We start from the raw sequence: 18354 nt of genomic DNA on the forward strand, positions 1-18354 counted from the left end.
AGCTGCTCAAGGTCACCATCTCTGTTTCTTCTAAACCAGTGACATCCCAGAAAGCTCTGCCTGCTCAGTACCCAGGTAGTGCCATCTCCTCTCCCAAGAAGGATGTGACTGAGGTGCAGCCCTGGACCCTGCAGCAGATGTGAGGGTGCTGGAATGGGCTTTCCCAGATGAGCCCTGTCCCAGTAAAGCACTTTGTGCTGTTCATTACCTGAACCCAACTCACCAAAGCCTTTTGCAACTTGGTGCAACTTGGTGACCTGCAGCTGTCACTTGCAATTTGCAACACGCCGCTGTGCTGCAGCAGTCAGGAGTGATGCCCTCCACCGTGGTCCATCACACTTCCCCCAGAGCTTCCCACCCCCCAGTTTTGGGTCACCTCGGCTGTGACCCGGTGGTTTTTGGGTGGTTTGGGTGGTTTCAGCGGTTTTGTGACGGTGGTTTTTGGGTGGTTTTGGCCACCCCAGCACTGCTCCCCTTGCCTTGGCTGTGCTGAGCCGTTTGGGACACAGCGGGGGCTGTGTCCCAGCCTGACTGTCCTGTGGGCTCCTCTGGTGTGGATTAGCACCCATGTGCTCAGCACTTCTCTTCTTTAATCTGTTCTGTCAAAGCAGCGTCCTCAGGCTGGCTGTGAGCAGACATGCACACGCTGTGGGTGCTCACACTCTGAGCCACATGCTTTGTACCATCTCTCGCTTTGAAGCAGCAGTACCAATTCCATTATTCTCCTAGGTTTTTTTTCTCTGATCAATATAAAAAGAAATCTAAAAACCTACAGAAAAAAAAAAACCAGAAAACTTTCAGTTTAACTCTGCAATACTTGAACTCTTTTGTTCTTTTTGCTGAATTTAGGTCACCCCACAGAGATCGATTGTTTTCTTTCTTGTCCAGGCATGTCCTCCTGCTCAGGCTGATAATTTGTTCTCCTTGTGTGTGGCTGCATGGGTTTGAGTTTTCCCTTGACATTTCTCTGATCAGTGTAGCAAAGGTTGGTAGTGTTCATCTTCATTCCCTTTCTCTTTTTTGCTTATTTTGATTATTCTCCCATACCAGTGCTGGCTGTTTCTCCAGTCATATTTAATCCTCTTTGTGGCCACCTCCAATTTTCCAATGCATATGCTGACATTAAATTGCCTGTTATCCTGTCCTAATTTCCATGTTACAACTGCTCAGAGGATAATAAAAATTTATCTATTATTTTTCTCTTTGCCTTTGCATTGTTTATTGTTCATCTGTACTGGGAGAGCCTATGAGTCCTTTCATGACTATTATTTCTTCCACATGTCCAAGCTCAAACTGAGAATAAGAAAGCTTCCAGGGCTGATCCTTCCTTGGCCAGAATTTCTATTGCATTTTTATTTTTAACCTTTTGAGAGCATTTTATGTAGTTTTGCCTTTCCAGCTCTGACATAGGAACCTGAGTGTGGCAGGGAGGGCTCACAGCTCTGGGATGACTCTGCAGTCACGTGTGCTGAGGCTCTTTTCAGAGGTACAAGCCAAAAGAAAGGCAAGACCTGGTTGCCCTTAAGGTCAAGAGGGACAATTCTGGCCCCTGTGACTCTTGTGGTCTTTTAGAGCACAGCTCTGGGAAGATTTGGTTGGTTTGTGTGGGAAGATCACTTCTTAAAATTTGATGCAGTACTTGATGTCCTACTCATGTAAAACTGGGGAAGGGGGTGAGTGTGGTTTTGTACTGCAGCTGGCAAACTGAAAATACTTCTGGTAACTTCCCTGCATGTTAGAGGGAATCACAAGTTCTGCCCAGCCACATCACATTAACTAATCCAGTTACAAAAACACAGACCCTGTAACTCACAGGTCTCTTTTTGCCCTCGATAGAGACCATTGGACCAACTGAAGCCCAGTGCTCAGAGTTATTACAGTCTTCCCTTTAAGCCACCCAGATTAATGGAACAAATTCTCATTCAGAGAAATCAGGTACAGATCCCTAGTGACTACACTGATTTGACTCTGGCTTTTGAGCAGTATAAATTACAGCAGAATATCATTATTAATTTCAGCTGTCCCCTGTCCTGGCAAATTATCATTCATCTCCCCAAATGGGTATCTCAGCTGGAGACCTTCATTTTATCATCTTAGTGGAAAAAAATCCGCACTGTTTCCTCCCTCCAAATTAGCAGTCTATGATTTCCCTGGAGAAGTCTTTCTTAGATGTAGTGCTGATTACTGCTTGACTAACAGGCACCAGCACATTTTTTACCTTCCAACACATACCTGAAATCTCTCACCAGGTCCATGGCTGCCTGCTCAGGAATTAGTCACTTCCTCCATGGCCTGTAGGAAAGACAGCAAAGTTAAAGAAATGCTCAGTTCTAACAAAGCTTATTGTCGGTGTCTCACTGCTCACATGTACACTGAACTAATTTCATTCCATAAGGAAAACACCCAGGTTGAGGCTAGGGGCTGATCATTAAAGACCGATTTCTTGATGGTACCTGGTAAGCTTCTGAATCAACCAAGTACCATAAAATGTAATTTCTAAGTGTCACAGTCAGCCTCACTGCCCAAGTGCTGCATTTCAAGCTGCCCATGAGGAACTTCTCCTTTCCCAGAGCCAGGGAATTGCTCATGTGGCTCAGTGCAAAGTACTAGCTAAACATGAAAAGTTTTGTTAGGGAAATGGTGCAGGGTGGAACAGCGGGGATACCCCAGCACATGGTAAACTTGGGCTGGGGCAGGGGAGGTCAGCCCAGGGGGAAGTCTCATTCCAGTGGTGCCAGGCAAAGCCATGTGGACACACTGAGGCTGATGATTATGTGAGGTTCCTCTGCTCCAGCTACTTTGGGAAAACACTTTTTCCACACCAGAGTTTTTAAGTATTATTAAAGAAGGTAAAAACTTGCTGGAAGTTAAACTGGCCCTGGCTGGGTTACCTGGTTACCTTCAGCCACTCTTACATTATAGCTTTGCCTCCAGTGCTATTCCTGTGGCTTTTTGCTGGCTTAGGGTGAGTGAGTATTAGAAATCAGACCCACTCTGATTTAAAAGAGGTTTATTGAAATGCAGTTGCATTTTCTCCCGTGGAAGGGACAGTGACAGCTCTGAAGCCCTGTGCCCTGGATGCTGGCCCCAAATGGGCAACCCTGTGCCACCCCTCACACACTGTGTCCTTCTGCCCACTCCCACCTCAACTTCTGTCACTACCCTGCACAAACCTCTGCACTTTCCCTGGCTCTCTTGGGGAGGGGGAGAATATGTGCTTTACAGTCTTACTGTAAAATAACAAGAATCAGGCTTTTAAAATTAGGAAGAAGAGACTTCTGTCTTCTGTGCTTTTGCTATAATCGCTCCATACTCTCCTCTGACAATTTCCATGACCTTATTTCTCAAAAAAAAAAAAAAAAAAAAAGACAACTCCCATCATCCCTCAAGTCTCAGAAGAGTTCTCCATACAGTAAAGGAGAAGCAGATGCTGCCAGCTCTCTATCTGGATCTCTTCTTACACATGTTTAACCCTCAGGGTACAATGGATGCTGAGAACTACTCTTTCGTAACATTTGTTTGGCTGCCAGTAAGGAAAAATGATTAGCAGCTCAGAGGTTACATCGCTGTATTTTGCAAGAGAAGCCCTTGTCATGGGCTGCCTCTCTTTTGCTGGCTGTGGATGTGAGCTGCTGTCTCTGCCCACTGGGCTGTGCTGCCCCAGCTCTCTGTCCCATCCCAGTGCTTGTGGTGCCATGTGGGAGCTCTGCAGTGCTGCCCTGCAGGGCCTGTTTATCTTCTCTTCCTCCCACGGGCAGCAGCCCCCAGACACCACAAGTGGTACCCAGACCTTGAAGGGGTACCCCAGACCTAATGTCTCATCTCCCACTTAATCTGAATGACCATGCCCAGCTTTATTGGCACATAAAACACTTCCTGCTCTGTGCAATGCTATTCCCACACCCTCTCCCTAGACTTCAATATGTTAAAAACAAGTAAGATTTTCAGTTTTTAAGATATAGTTACTGGTTTAAGAAAGAGATTTAAAGTAAATTGTCAAATTAATGACTATTGTTATCGTTTCCTTTATTAGCCCCTTATTAGCCTGTTTCCTGAGGGCAGATCTGTTTGGATAGGATTTACCTCTCTTTGGACCCCGAGGAGCTCAGAAATTAGGTATAAATAGCTTTAGAAACGTTTTTGTGGTTTTTAGAGCAGGCTGCAGTGATCACAAGATGCTGCTGCCATTGTGTCCAAGCAGAACCCTTGCCCTGCACATCCCCAGCAGCTGCCAGCATGGGCAAGTCTGCTGGACAGTGGTGGTGGGCTCCTTCCCCTCCTGCATCAGCTCCTGCCCCTCTCTGCCCTGAGCTGCTCTTCTGTACCATCTCTTGGACACACTTACCCAGCCTGGCTGCTTCTGCCACGTCACTCTTCTCACAGAGCACTTGTGCTTGTATTTCACATCTGGGGGGTCTGCCAAGGACAAGCCAGGTCGAGCAAATTCATGAACATCTTCCTTTGTTTTGTTGTCTCAGGCTGCTCACTTTTGTTCCACAATGAAGGGGCTGCTTTGAATTATCTCTGCACTAACCTGTACCCACACCTGCACTGGTCTGGGCAGTTTGTGCAGGGGGTAACTGAAATTTCTTGGCCCTGGGTTGAAGCCTTCCTTGCAGATTGTCATTGTCACATCACAGATGCTTCTTCTGTTCATTTTGTTGATGGGTGAAAGCAATGAAGTTTGAACTTTGTTCAAATTTTCCCTGAGCTTGGCAGCATAAGAGCTCTAATAGGGGTTCAGGCTGGTTGTTAGGTACAAATTATGTGTCAGTTCAGTGCTTTACCCTGCTGTCTTCTCTTGCCAATAATTTGCTACAGCGCACAGAATTCCTGTCATCCTGTCAGCCTGCGTCCTTCCAGAGTCACTTCAGTGCCCATGAGCAGCTTCTGTTTTTTCCCTTCTCTGCAGTGAGCTGCTGATCCCACACAGAAGCATCACGATTCTCTCTGGGAGAGCTCTGCTGAACCCCCAAAACAGCCCTGCTGTGACCCCCTTGGGGCACACCCAGAGGTTGCTCACACAGGCTGGAATAAACTTTTGCTGTTGGTCGAGATGATGTGGCCACAGAGCCAGGATGAGGCAATTTGCCCTGGAGTTACCAGCCCAGTCCAGGGAATATTATCTACTAGTCAGAATTTCAGACTGGGAGACTGTGAGCACAGCCCAAATTCTGCCTTTGGTTTTTTGGTAGGATCTTGGGTAAAATGGTTCTAAACCCTATTTTTCATTTGCTAAAGGGTGGATGAAAATATTTCCCCAGAGGAGTTAGGTGTTAGATTGATTGTTTCATGATCACAAAGCCTTTGATATCCTTTAATCAAAGAGTTGTTAGGGGTTTTAAAGGTTGTTATAATCTGTGGAAGAGATGTTAATTCTCTGTGTGCAGCCCATGCAGAACATGGAGTCTCTAATGTTATTTGGGGACTAAATATTAAATGCTTCCTTCAAGATGCTGACAGAAGTTACCTTTCAGCCTCACACACAAGCTGATTAGAGCATAGTGTGCTTTGAAAGCTTCTTCACTTCTCATTAGACTCTCTCTTCTTGAGTAACCACATAAGAGGCTAATTTACATTAAGTCTAGGCCACGTTAGGGTCTGGATTTCTCATGGAAATACATCTTGGTAGCAAAAGCAAAACCCCTTATGCCCTCTGCATAAGAATCACTAATTCTCTCCTTCGTATCATAAATCCCAAGGCATGCTCTGAATCCCAAATGAGTTTGATTTAGAAAGAAATTAGGTGCACATCCTTCCTTTGACAATTTTTATTCCTGCCTTGACTTGACTATATTTCTCCATTAAAAGAGAGCACCAGAGATTTGCCAATCCCTCTATCCATTGTGGGCACTCTCTGAACTGGTGCTCTATTCTCCAGCCAAATTCTTGAGCCCACCTTGCCATGCTGAGCATGGTGGGTACGCCACTGCCCTCAAATTTAGCTCTGCTGCCCCACCAGCTCCAACAGGTCCAGCAGCAGCTGTTGGTGCTCCCACTGCAGCAAACCACTTTGAATATCCACAGTGGATACTCACAGCCAGGAAAACATTTGCCACCCACTGCTGTGTACAAAGGAATTACTTTGCAGTCTTAGAAACTGCAAAACTCATCTAATATAAAATACATTGTTCTGTCTTTGTGTTTGTCCTGAAGAGAAGAAAACCCTTAAAACCTTGTAAAGCCAATTACACTCTATCAAAATGAATTAGAGGAGTTTATAGAATACCTACCGTGAGAATCTGGCTCAGCTTGACAAACTGTATTTTTATTATTATTATTATTATTTATTTGCTTTACTGTGTAGTCTGTAGCTATACAATAATATTGCAAAGAAGAGAAAATGCTGACAGGTCATGTTCTGCTTTTATTGGCAGTGCTGACGTTTTATATTTGTATGACAAATATCCTGGCAAAGCTTGGTAACTTTTACTTTGTTTCCTTTTTTTTAGACATTGTTTTATACCTCTTTGGAGCAGCCTTATTAATCTCTGAGTTTCTCCAGTGGCACTGAAATGATCAAAAAGGTTCTTGTGGTGAGCATTGCAAAGCTGTCCTTCCCTCAGCACCACAAATGCTGCAGGTCCTTTCTTTGGGGAAGTAAAAGATATTTCAGAACATTGTTCTTTGTGTTTGCAAGAATGTGACATGTCATTACTTTCAATTTTCAAATTCTGCTTGCTTCCTATAACATATTCCAAAATGTCATATTTTTAACATTTGCTGGGCTGACTACTTCTAAACTGGAACTGTTTCAATCAATGTTATTTATGAAATTTCAAAACCTTAAATACTTCCAAGACAGTAGAGGAAAGTACTTTTCTCTACTTTTCATTATTTTATAAACAAATAGAATAATATTGATTATGTTAAATCAATATTACTGTACTATTCACATACCTATTTTCCTTTGGGCCTGAGGAAGGAAATACTTCTGGCACTACATGCAAGTTGAAAACCTGTGGGACTTCAGAAAGTGTGAGGTTTTATTTTGTGGGGAATAAAGAAGCAGATTTTTTCTTTTTCCTTTTTTTTTTCCTGTGGATGAAACCAAGAAATTCCCATCCAAACAAAAACTGAAATGTTAATTTTAAAATTATCAAGACAAGAGTTCTGAAGCAAGCGGGCTGGCAAGAGATGACATATTTTTTGGGAACTTCACACAGCATCCATTGAAGAGTGGACAAACATTATGTATTCATACGAGAGCTGCCATTCCCCTTTTTCACTCTGTGTTTCTGCCTGGAAAAACCCTTGGACTCTGATTGCTCTCTTCTTCCTCTCCCTTCTTCACATTCTCCACTTTTTTTCTTAGAGTCCCAGAAACTCTGCAGCCCCAGCACGAACCTCAGAGGGTGCCCAAGAGAGGAGGCAGAAGCTGCTGCACAGATGTGGAGGTGTCCTGCAGACAGAACCTCTGACCAAGCCTTCCCAGGGGATGAGCTCCCAGCTGCCCAACTGGGACACAATGCAAACCCCACCATTCTCCCATCCATGAGGAGTTCCCATGTGGTGTCACTGCCAGGCTAAGGGACAAACTGGAACACAATGCAAACCCCACTGTTCTCCCATCCATGAGGAGTTCCCATGTGGTGTCACTGCCAGGCTAAGGGACAAACTGGGACACAATGCAAACCCCACTGTTCTCCCATCCAGGAGGAGTTCCCATGTGGTGTCACTGCCAGGCTAAGGGACAAACTGGGACACAATGCAAACCCCACTGTTCTCCCATCCATGAGGAGTTCCCATGTGGTGTCACTGCCAGGCTAAGGGACAAACTGGGACACAATGCAAACCCCACTGTTCTCCCATCCAGGAGGAGTTCCCATGTGGTGTCACTGCCAGGCTAAGGGACAAACTGGGACACAATGCAAACCCCACTGTTCTCCCATCCAGGAGGAGTTCCCATGTGGTGTCACTGCCAGGCTAAGGGACAAACTGGGACACAATGCAAACCCCACTGTTCTCCCATCCAGGAGGAGTTCCCATGTGGTGTCACTGCCAGGCTAAGGGACAAACTGGGACACAATGCAAACCCCACTGTTCTCCCATCCAGGAGGAGTTCCCATGTGGTGTCACTGCCAGGCTAAGGGACACTGAAAGCTTTCCCTCCTGTGAGCAGGACTGTGGGACCTGGCAGCTCCTCTCACCTCTGCTCAGAGACAGACTTTGGGAAACTGCTCGGAGCTCTCCAGAAGGGTTCAGCTCTAAAAGCTGCTGAATGCTCTGATTTCTGGCACTGAACTGCCCTTCCAGGCCCTGCTCAGCAAACCATTTCTCACTGAATTAAGGGGAATTTAAGTATGTGCTTATGCATTTCGATGAACAGAGAGAGCCTGCTGAATCAAAGGAACTACTGAGAGCAGAGGCCCTTAAAAATAATGGGTTTTTTCCCCTGTAAAAGTATCTGTTATTTATTCCCAAGTACTTATCTTGTTTATAACAAAGAATGAACAAAATTCCTTTCCCAAGGCTGGATGTTCCTGGAGCATATCCACACCAAACAGGGACAAAAATAAGCTTAATTTTAGACAGAATAAATAAGCAAATGCTTCTTAGTCTCTTGCCTTCTATCTCTCTCTTTTTTTTTGTATTCCTCTGTACACAGCAAGCATAAGGTGTTATGGCCTTATCCAGAATCTTCTGGACTTCATGGAACTCTTTCTGTTGGCTTGAATGGGTTTTGGAGCAGACCTGGTGACAGAGTGACCAATATCTTTATAGAGGCTTCTCATCTACTGTCTAGAAAAAGGAACATTATTAAAATACCATCCCAACGCACGGCCTCCAAGAACTGTCAATATTCACTGTGTTACCTAATTTAAAATTACCCTGTTTTCTTGCTGAACATTCTTTAGAAGGATCAAATCTGTAGCACTGGATAGGCTTCCAACTTCTGGCTCATTTTATAGACAATCTTTAAACCACAATTGCCTCTGAAGTACAACACACACAAAGGTAAAAACAGTAGCTTCCAAACATCATAAACCATATTTAAGATGAATGTGCCCCAAACCAGAAGTCCCCGTGGTTGCAATAAGGATGTTTGCTACTGGTGGCTTTTGTCACCGGGCAAGGCACAGCCTGGCAAGCTGGGAGTGGTGGGGCTGCACAGGGTGGTGTCCTGGCCTCTCCCCTGATAAACCCAGCTGATAAAGCCACCATGGCTTTGGTGAGACAGGGAAACACAAAATGCCCATATGCCCTTCTATTTCAGCTGATGAGTTTCACATGATTGAGCTGGGACTCTTTTGCTGCCGAGGCCCTGACCCAGCTGTCACTGCTGCCACACTGGAGGACTGCTGTGGAGGTATTCCCAGTGGGACAAGCTCATGGCTCCTGTGCCACCCAAGTCCCACAGATGGATACATTTCACTGTTTGACAGTGATTTTCCAGACCCTTAAGTATTACCTATGGAAACACTTGGCTTCTTGCATGTCATAGAGGGGCTCAAGCATGTCCAGAGAAGGACACAGAGCTGTGGAAAGGTCTGGAACATAAATCTGATGAGGAACAGCTGAGGGAGCTGGGGGGCTTAGCCTGTAGAAAAGGAGGCTCAGAGGGGACCTTCTCACTCTCTACAACTCCAAGAAAGGAGGGTGTAGCCAGATGTGGCTCAGTCTCTTCTCCCAAGTAACAAGCAACAGAACACAAAGAAATGGCCTCAAATTGTGCCATGGGAGGTTTAGATTGGATTAGGAAAATTTATTCATTGAAAGGGTTGTCAAGCACTGGCACAGGCTGCCCAGCTAAGTGGTGGAGTCACCATCCTTGGAGATGTATAAAAAATACGTGGCTGTGGCACTTGGGGACTTGGGTCAGTGGTGGGCTTGGCAGAGCTGGGTTAACAGTTGGAGTAGATAATTTTAGCGATCGTCCCCAGCCTAAACAATTCTATGATTCTGTACTGGTATCACACAAAGCTGAGTCAACAAGAGGCCCCCGAGCTCAGGTCCCCACCCCCACACTAAAAGCAGAGGGGTACAGCAGGTCTGATTCATGTATATATTGTAGTACTCAACATACACTCAGAAATCTTAAAGCAGATTGTGACTTGGCATCTATAACTAAAAAATATCAATACACAGACACTCAGTGTGCTTTTGCAAAATGACTGAAAACCTGTTCTTTTCATGTTTCCTCAATACAAAGATGACTGCGTTTTGCTTTAGGATAACTACTGCTCTGAGACATATTATCATAGGGTAAATGAATTTGCTACTGATATTAAATCCTTGTAAATAAAAGAAGCAGACCAACCTGCATATGTTTTTTCGTTTCTTTTTTTTTTTTTTTTTTTGAGTTTGCATGCTTAATACAGAACTAGCAGGTTTAAAATCTCACTGAACATTCTATGTGAATTAATCAGATTCTAGAGTAATGTGGGAAGGAAAATAATGAAAAGTACAGCTTTTCATTTAAACATATGCAGCTCTTTTCATGCAGGGTTTTCATTTAGGATTTTTTTCTTTTTTTTTTTTTTAATTACACTTTGCATTAAAGAACATAGCCAGTGTAAACACAGTCTGTAACACTTATAAAACAGTGCAAATTTTGTAAATTTTTGGGAGGAAGTTGAAATACATATATTTGTAATGGAGGTAAAATCGCTTTCTTTCTCAGTAGAAAAATACGTCTATTAAACACCTATGTTTGGAACTTAACTTCACAAAAGAGCAAGTTATAGTTCTATACTGTGTAATAAATTAATATATTTTCTAGATTTCCACTTTCAGTGTTAGTGTCAAATGCATAATAATATTAGAAAAAAATGAGAGAAACGTATTATTTTGAACCTAATGAAAAATCTTACAGACAATGACTGGTGAAGGAGGGCACAGAATAAAGAAATGGGGAAAGAAGCAATGAAAAAATACTGACCTCTATGAATTATTGCACATTTTGAGATCATTTTTGTGGCCTTTGGGCCAATTCTGGATACTTTGAAGTCTTAGGTCAGTGTTTGTTTCCATTTGACTGTAGGGTACAATTTAGGAACCAGTGCAAAATGTCAAGGATTTACTGAATTTATTTGCTGATGAAACCACAGGCAGCTGAGTGTAGAGTGCTAACTTTTATTCATGCAATCAAAGATAAAAATGCTAAAGACGTACTGAAGCACAGGCAAGGTTGCCTGCCTTAAAAATATTTTTGGGAGCTTGCTCCAGCAGATCTTACTGAGACAAAACTCTCACGTCTGCTGTGTTATCATTAGAGCCATGCCAAAATCTGCAAAACTGGCTTTTGCCTTCATTATTTAGAGCTTTTTCATTTAATACAGCTGTCTCCATAGCCTGACTCTACAACCCTTACCCAGCTGAGTGTGGAAATCTCCGGGAAACACCCTGGTACTCACTGAGCAGCAATGCCTGATGCTGAGCACCTGTGGAACAATTCTCATCCACCAGCACAGGAATGCCATTCTTGAGAGCTAAATGACAGGATCCTATTTGAGTGATGGGATCACTCACACAAGTGTGAAATGCAAGACCTTGCCAGTTGCTTAAAAATATCACTTTTCACTAGATGCACAGAAAGCAGAAATATTCCTGCTTCTGCCATATTTAAAAGGTACAGAAACTGGCAGGTAGATAAACAAGAAAGAAAACTGTTTCAGGTGATTATCACTGCAACGGAAGTCAGACTTACTAGTAAACCTGAATAATTCAGCACTTAATCTCTGAATATTGCTGTAGTTTTCTATTGCTGATCTTCTCACAAAAAAAAAAAAGGTTAATTTCAAATTGTAATTACTGGTTTTGGAAAAAATATCCTACATAAAATTACTTTACTACAAATCTTAGATCTTAAGAAATTTCAGATTAATGAATTGGCCAATAGACAGCTAAATTCATACTTAAACTGTTTGGAAAAAGTCATTAGAAATCTGCAAAAAATTGTGAAATAATCTATAGTTGACAGAAAAATTGTTTAAAATCCTCCTAAACATCTTCCAGTATTCTAGTAAGTTGTTTAATAAAACCACATTGCTAACCATTGACTAGGAATACAACATGCCTCAATAATAAAATGAAGAGATGCTGATGGGAGCAGGTGATTTATTTTGTAGTAACTGTTACTATGCACTTTATTGATAAAGCTTTGTCTGCATTGTTTCAGCTGGGCATCTTCTAAGAAGTATTTGCAAGACAATGTTACCAGGAAGGTTTCCTTCTCCTTCCTTTTCAAGATAATTCACCCCTTGTGTTCTGTGCAGGAGATACTAATTTTTGCAGGATGATTAGATTTTCAAACTGTACTGTAGTCTATATGAAAAACCCAACAACTTCTGTGTATTCCAAATACTGTTACTTAAATATGTATGGATGTTGGAGATCGTACACAGTGACCTTTTACCCGTCCCAGATTGTAAACCTACTGTGAAGCGACGGGATGCGTTTTTTCTCTCCCCCCTCCTTTTTAAAGAAGCAATAAAACTGTACATTAAAAGACAGGAAGGACATTACTGAGTTACAAAAGAATGCCCCCTTCGTCAATAATTTGTAAATGTAAACAAAAAAGTTCAAGTAGAAAAGCAAACAAGTGTGCTGCTGCTTTGAATAGGTTTTCTCACCCCATGTGGGTAGGGCAAAGTTCTTTACAGGCGTCTCTTCATGGTGGCCATGAAGCATCTCCAAAGAGCCCTGATGTTCTACCAGATATCACTGGTGAAGCTGAGCTCCTTGGCCGACAAAGGTAGCAAGGGGCTGTTCCTGTGGAACTCCTGGGGGTCCTTGACGGCGTTGTTGAGAGGTAGCTGTCCGTTGAGGAGCGTCAGGGGGATGTTACAGTACGTGTGGTGGTTGCTGACCGAGGCCATGGGCAGCGTGGCCGCAGACACGTCGTACTCGTAGCCGCGGCAGTAGTGCCTCATGTGCACAGAGTCTGCCTGCTGGTAATCGCCCAAGCCCGCCCGCGACTCCACCAGCGTGGCAGAGGTGCCCGTGACGGCAAGAGAGGGCACAGTCTGGAGGTCCCCAAAGAGGCCCTGCTCTGCAGAATCCAGGACCTGATGCCGAGACACCACCTCCTTTTTCTTCCCTGGCATTTCAAAGACTAGGCGCTTCCAAAACTTAGAATTCAGTTTGCTGCTTTTTGGTCCTTTCCACTTGACCACTGAGAGAAGTTTGATGGTGTGCTTTAATGATTCCACTTCATGATAATTCACCTTCCCTTTTAATTCAGTACACTCAATCAAAATAACTTTGATTTCTCCACTGACTAGCATGTTATGGAGTCTGTTTTCCATCTCAAAAATACTCCATCCTCTCCTGAGAACATAGTCTGGAGTTAACACGATAATGAGTCTTCTGCTTTGCTCAACACATCTTGTGAGATCTTCAATGTAGGCTACAAATTATAGAAAGAGAGAAAGAGTAAAGAATAAAGAAGTCTATTGTATTAAAACATCAGGCTTGCAATCAAGTATAATAAAATCCTGCATTTTACTGATCCATACCATTTAAAACAATGGGCCTTTCAATATACTCCAACAAAAATAAGATTGTGTATCACAAAATATTTCTATTTATGGAGTACACATAGAAAACTCCTTAATAACAGCCTCCATCCTTTGCTATTTCCCCTGTTCATTGCAGCAGGATGACATTTACATAATACCCTTGCTGTGTAGGTGCATTAGTGAATAAAAACACACAGTTCACTTAGTGAAAAAAATATAGGTCGAAATCAACGCAATGTTTGTGTAAATTCTAACATTAACACTGGTTATGATTAACACTGTGCTGAGGGAAGCAGGCTCTGGGGAGTGGTTCCCGTGTTCCAGATGCAAAGACATGAGGGTGCTGCAGGGTGTATGAACCGTAACTTGCAAAAGCTCAGAAAGAAATGAACCCTCGTCACATGCAGAACTTGTGCTATTGCATAGAAGCATCATGGTAGCTTTTTCTTCTTTAGCTATTGACCACAAAAGCATAAGAACATTCTTTGTGGTTCAGTGGTCTGTTTTAATATCACGAACCTGTGCTTCTATGTACCCCAAGGTATTAACAGAGACTTCACAAGTGACAGGAACAAATGGAAAATTTAAACATATTGGAAGTATTTATTTGTTGAGACACCAGTGACAAAGAAAAGAGTAGAATTCTTATATTCATGCATGCCAAGTAGTTGCAAATGATCAGTGTAAGCAGAAATGCCAGCCCCATCAGCAGCTCCATGATGCCAGTTTACTGAACTTCAAAATATTTGTGAAGCTGGACTTCGATCCCTGAGTTTCACTTATTCCAGGGATGATAGGGAAGAGAAGCCAAATACACTGGTCTGACATGGAACAGGATGGGAAAGAGATCTACTTACAGACCTGATCCAAAACCCATTCAAATGAACAGACTTCATTCAACAAACTTCAATGGGTTTTAGGTCAAGACTAGACAAATTAAATCCCTTGAACAAAACCACTAAGGGCAGAAAATGTTCATTGGTTGCACAGCATTACAACTGCAAGCTTCGAGACAGGATATCTTTGTGTTTTTAAACTACATGAACCTCTTGACCATGCTACTGGGAATGTGCTGCCTGACAACAGAGGAAGTGTTAGAAATGAAGACTTGGACACAAGAGCTGCACAGAACAGATCTTTACTCAGCACAGGGCAGGACCTCTCTTACACATCTGCCCTCTAGCAAGAACAATAATTACAAATAACATCATTAATCAACATCTGTTACTGCAAGACTCATTTTATAGTCCCAGGCACCATACCACAGCATGCTTATTCACACCACTTCCAGTAAAGTAAATTGCTACAAAATAGGCCAACAGGAACATTCTAAAATAGCTTATTTTCATGAGACTGAAGGCATAGTTAGCATCAAATCTGCCTTTACCAATGTTTTATTTCACCACTTAGCAGCAAGAAGAATTTCTTTCACAAATGGAAAAAAGAGGCAATTGCAAACATCCCACAGACACACAAAAATTTAAGACATACACATACATTACAAATGTCTATGCAACAATCCTGACTTTTAGTTAATGGTTTATGACTTTTTAATCATGCAGCATTTACAGTTGTTTTTGTTTTTTGTTTCTTGAAATACTTTATGAGGAAAACCCCCCATCGTTCTGTGTCAAATAGTTACTCATTAATGAAAAAAATTCAACATTAAATCCATGGGAGAGGCAGTGGAGCGGGGAGAGAATCAGCAACAATGAGAAAATGATAAGCAGAACTGGTGAAACAAAACTTAAGGAAAGGTAGAAATGTTCAATACAATGGAAAGATATTATCCCAATGTATCAACAGCTCAGACTCTTCATTTTCTTCCTTTCTTTCTGCTCCCAAAAAGAAAGAATTTAGGTGGGAAGCTTCATCATTAGAGGTTGAATCTGCAAGATACAGTAAAACAACAAACTATCATGCATCTTTCCTGAGACATATTCATCCCTCCTCCAAACACTCAGAACACTGCTATGCACAAGACAATTCTCTGCAGGACACAGTCCTGGGCAGTACCATATGTCCAGGGTAGTTCTGAGCACGGCCATGCATATCCAAATGCATCCAATTGAGAAAAAACACAAACCAAAAAAAAAAAAAAACAAAAAACCAAAAAAATCACTCCACTTTCATCTCTTCAAATATCCAGCACCAATCATTTCAATAGCAACACCCCAGCAATAATCCATCACACCATCGCAATCAGAAAGTCGTCAGCCTTTGCCCTGGGCAAACAGGGTGGAAAGAAGATGGGAGAAATTCCCTATTTTCTTGGGTGGACATTTCTCTTCTCTGTGCTTCTCACATCTCTTTTTGATGTCCACCTTCCTTACTGGGTATCTTACACGTTAGAGCTCTGTCCTCAGCTGAGCAATGAACACCTTCACAAACAGTCTTGAGGTGATCCCTCAAATTCCACATTTGGAGCTGGTCACTAGTGGACATGGCCAATGAACAGGGGACTTGTTGATGCACTGAGGGTAAAGTACACTGAGTTACAAGAAACTGGAACCCCAAATTTCCAGCCATCTGGTCCAGAAGTACTTAGTACTCCCACTAACTCCAGCTTGGGACTACTACTGAAGGCAGGTGGCAATTTTCCTGGAGCTTGTGGCTCCATTGGGTGCACTCTACAATATGTACAATTTGCACCACTTGAACATTTCTGTGAAGAAAATCATGGGGAGAGAGATTCCTGTCCCTGGAATTTCCAGCTTTATTTTTCCCACTGGTACTGATCTGACTGCATAAACCTCTGAGTTGCTAAATCATCTGCTCTCCTGTTACTTTAGAATTGGAGACTTCCCAAAATCCCTCAGGTTCCGTTGTCTGTCTCAAGTGTTCACTCCATTAGAAGGTACTAAATCCAAGCAATCTGTATTGCAATGTGGGATGGAGAAAGAGTTGCTTTCACCTTTCCAGTGAGCTAAGAAATTATTGTCAGGCAATGGCTCAGTTTCATTTGCAAGAAAAAAACTGAATAGGGAGTTCAGGAATAATGTCACCAACTAGTGTCAACTGTAAAGCTCCAGAGCAACATATTTCCATCAGATAAATATAATTTTGCTGTAACTTCACTTTTGCTGCAGGAGGTGTCAACTTCAATAATATTTCATTGTAAGGGAAGAAAAAAACCTTGTCTTGGTGAAGTCATTATGGAATTATCCACTTTCAAGTCCCAGGGACTATAATTACATTCTAATTTATCATAAATTAGAATGTAAAACTAAGATGTCAGTGTTAGATCGAACCCACTTGTTTTTACTGAAAAACCACATTTTAAATTTTGACCATTTCCCCCCCTCCTTGAAACACCATTTTGCAGTACGGTACAAAACTCTTCTCAAATTGTTAGCAATTGCATTAGTAAGAAAAAGAAAATTTACATTGTGAGTGGCTCTATCAGTAACTTACTTTGCATCACCTTCAATGCAGTGCCCAAGGAGAAATGGATAGCAAGAAGTGTTATATCCAAACCCAAACACTGTTTTAGTCTTGCCAGCAAATGGCAAGCAAATTTGTCCTGACAGCAAGTATGTGCTCACCAAACACCATCTACATGTAATGATGCTGAACTGGAGTTTGAAGCACTGAAGAAGAGAATTTCAAGAAATGCATCCCATTTGCAATTGAATCATGTGTAACTGCCTATGGAATCCTTAATGAGCTACATTAACCACAGGCTGGAAGAAAACCTAATATGCAAGCAGACTAGGAGCAAGGAAATTAATGAACACTATGGGCACAGAGTTGCTTACACAAAGAAATGACTGACTAACCAGATTCAGATGATTTGCAGGAGTTGAGGGAGAAGGAAAAAAATACTAGAAATCATACAAAATCCTATAAATATTTTTGGGAAACATGGTTTGCAGCACTATGAGAACCAAAGAGAATCTACCATGAAACCCATGCTGGTTGGTTCCTGGCACTCTGAAAATAACCAGCCTTTCTGTTTTTGGCAGTGTGACCATCACTTGAGAAAGTTATTTATAGAAGAGTAATTCAGTCCTGGTTTCCTAGCTGAATAGTTCCCAAACCCCGAGTCTGATTACTTTATTATAACACCAATGATTTTGTGTCTTGCTTTTCCTATTTATTAAATATTTTTTGCTTCTCTTAGCTTGGACCAGAACAGCTGAAACACAAAGCAGAGTAATGGCCCCTTCCCAGAGAGTGTCCAATCCCAGGATGAGCTGAGGGACAGCTGATGAGTTTAACATAAAGACACAAATAGTGCCGATTAGTGCTCTATAGGACAGGCAGCACTTCTGCCTTTTGTTCATATTTATTCCTCTTTCAGCTGACATCCGTGTGTATCCCTGCTACCCTCACCCATGCCTGACATTAAAAGTAAGGTTCATACAGAGCAGACAACCAGGGACTCCTGAGTTTGTGGAGGTGGATACCAAAGAAATGGTATCCTATACTAAACTAAGGCTCCTTGGGAACCCCAGACACGTGGTCCAACCGGGTTTTTTTCATGCAGGAGCCCAGGAAGCTGGAATTCACCAGGCAAAAACCACACAGATGGGCAGACAAAACTACAAAGTGCCAGAACTACAATATTGACCATCGTGTCCTTTTTATCACGTGCCTTAGACACTGTCCCCTTGTGCTGATAACTTCTAATTTTTCAGGTAAACAAATATTCTTATTCCATCACTTGTTCTTTTCACTGCCCAATCTTCATACCCTGGGCTGAGCTGGAGTGAATTGTTGGTGCTTTTTCAATCCTCTCAAGACCAAATGCACATATGTTTAGAGAACAACTAGGTGATGCTCTAATAGATATGTATGGCTGGTATTAAAAGTCTAACTTGACAATTTTTACCTCTTAACTTTCAGGTTTTAAAATAATTTGCAGAAACCACAGAGAGAAGTACTTTCC

General features: G+C 42.4%; 1 protein-coding gene across 13 annotated transcripts in view; it reads right to left on the reverse strand.

Moving 5' to 3' along the window:
• Positions 1-10184: 10184 nt before the first annotated feature.
• IL1RAPL2 (interleukin 1 receptor accessory protein like 2) overlaps positions 10185-18354 on the reverse strand; it is a 364841-nt gene continuing 356671 nt past the window's right edge. For all 13 annotated transcript variants that reach the window (XM_068204770.1, XM_068204779.1, XM_068204769.1 and 10 more), the window contains one exon: positions 10185-13351. In XM_068204770.1, the coding sequence (XP_068060871.1) occupies positions 12654-13351 (698 nt within the window). In that variant the 3' untranslated portion in view covers positions 10185-12653. The remainder of the gene's footprint in view (positions 13352-18354) is intronic.

This window comes from Anomalospiza imberbis, chromosome 14 (genome assembly GCF_031753505.1).
Source record: "Anomalospiza imberbis isolate Cuckoo-Finch-1a 21T00152 chromosome 14, ASM3175350v1, whole genome shotgun sequence".
NCBI lineage: Eukaryota > Metazoa > Chordata > Aves > Passeriformes > Viduidae > Anomalospiza > Anomalospiza imberbis.